The 1,698-nt window shown below is 37.2% G+C and overlaps 1 protein-coding gene across 1 annotated transcript in view; it reads right to left on the bottom strand.

Annotated features, from left to right (window-relative positions):
• Positions 231 to 1,698, bottom strand: part of LOC104741240 (HD domain-containing protein 2 homolog) — a 3,437-nt gene continuing 1,969 nt past the window's right edge. Inside the window, exons 3-8 of the mRNA XM_010462040.2 lie at positions 1,535 to 1,572; positions 1,151 to 1,261; positions 989 to 1,068; positions 855 to 891; positions 721 to 762; positions 231 to 615 (exon numbers count right to left, since the gene is read on the bottom strand). Of these exons, the coding sequence (XP_010460342.1) occupies positions 530 to 615; positions 721 to 762; positions 855 to 891; positions 989 to 1,068; positions 1,151 to 1,261; positions 1,535 to 1,572 (394 nt within the window). The 3' untranslated portion in view covers positions 231 to 529. The remainder of the gene's footprint in view (positions 616 to 720; positions 763 to 854; positions 892 to 988; positions 1,069 to 1,150; positions 1,262 to 1,534; positions 1,573 to 1,698) is intronic.

Here is a 1,698-nt window from a genome sequence, read left to right as displayed (position 1 = left end):
GGGGGGGGGGGGGGAGGGAGAATAATATAACACACGTGACAACATTTGGGGGTCTCCAGTTACATCTTTCTAGATTCTGTAGCTGTTGACTCACTTTCATTACAACATATTAACAGTGACAATGACAATGCACACGCGTTTAAGTAGGGTCAGAGAAGTTTATATACTTATAACAAAGAGTATGTCATATGTGTATTAATTGGGTTTTTTGAGGTGTGAGTACATCAAAATCAGTTTAGGAAGCTCGAGTCAAGATTTTTAATAACTTTGATCACTTTTCAAAAAAAATACAAGCATATTCTTGAGTTCGGATTCATGTTTACCAGAATGTCTAAAAGTATGGACCTACTACTTCAACTAGTAACTAAAGGGGAAGGTCAAAACCAAGACTTGTGTTCGTTGAACTACAAAACTGAAAATTTCATTAGAAGCTTGTACCTTTTGGTTCAAGAGGAGGAGTCTGCTTAGTTTTCGAGATTCTACTGTTGATACTTGAGGGAGATCTAAGGTATGATGCACCTGGATTTTACTATCTCTGTCTGTTTGTCAATTGGCTTTTCCTCCTCGCGTTGATCTCGGCCGCCCAGCTTTTTCCAATTTCGGTTTGAAACTTGCCTGCATTTGAAATTGGAGTATATGATGTATTTGATGAAACACAATGATTTGACTTCACGTTTAAAAAAGTAAAGCGAAAAGAGCGTAAAGAGATGGGTTTTTAACCTGCTGTCGATATGAAAAATTCGTCGAGCACTTTCCCGTGTTCTGCCATGATGTTAAAATGTCAACTACGATTTCTTGGGATGGGAGAGGAACAACAAGCACAGGCGATTATAAAGATTAAGATTGAGACTTACCAGCTTCATATTCTAGCGCCTGGAGAATCATTTCAACCTAAATCCACAATAGAGACAAGAGTCAGTGTAACCCCAAGTGTTATGTAAGTTGTGACTATTAACAACCAACAGAAATTAAAGGCATCGATGGTTACCTTATCAAAGTCTTTTACAAGATTTGCTTCTAAAGAAGCATTGTTCTCATACTCCAGCCAAAGTTCTGTGATCTCCTCCGCTGCACATTGACATTAGACTTACAAAATTAGTGTTTTGGAAATCAAAACATTAGAAGATGACAGTAGCAGAGGCTTATATACCTCTGAGGCCTCCACCCAGAACCTCGCACATCTCTTTTAAAGCTGCTTTCTCCCTCCTACTCTTTTCTTCCTTAGGTACACCATCAGATGGTGTAATATCTCCAACAATAGCTGTTCAAAAGCTAAGTTGTGAGGCTTTGACATTTTGTAGGATTTTAGTTTCAGAAAAAGAGTATAAATCAATTGAGAGAAAGAAACCAAAGTAATCAGCTCTCAACACATGTTTAGTACCATAACGAATCCAAGTGCATCTGTTACACATCTTACCCTATCAAGGATCTAAATCTACGCAAGTTTGTATCCTTCAAACCATACAATATTTTTTACTAAACTAGGAGAAGCGATCAGGTTATATAGTGAATATAGGTAATAAAGTGTATTTACCTTCAGCGATGTCATGCACTATTGCCATTTTTATACACCTGTTTAGATGCCAAGAAAAAGAAGGAAGACAGAGAAAGATCCAATAAGTTATAGGCAGAAAACAGAGGAACTTATTATTGGATAGTTTGACAACCAGTGCTAAATCAACACTTAAAAAAAATCAA

The sequence above is a fragment of the Camelina sativa genome, chromosome 14, assembly GCF_000633955.1.
Source record: "Camelina sativa cultivar DH55 chromosome 14, Cs, whole genome shotgun sequence".
Taxonomy (NCBI): Eukaryota; Viridiplantae; Streptophyta; class Magnoliopsida; order Brassicales; family Brassicaceae; genus Camelina; species Camelina sativa.
This window is presented reverse-complemented; position numbering and strand designations above follow the sequence as displayed.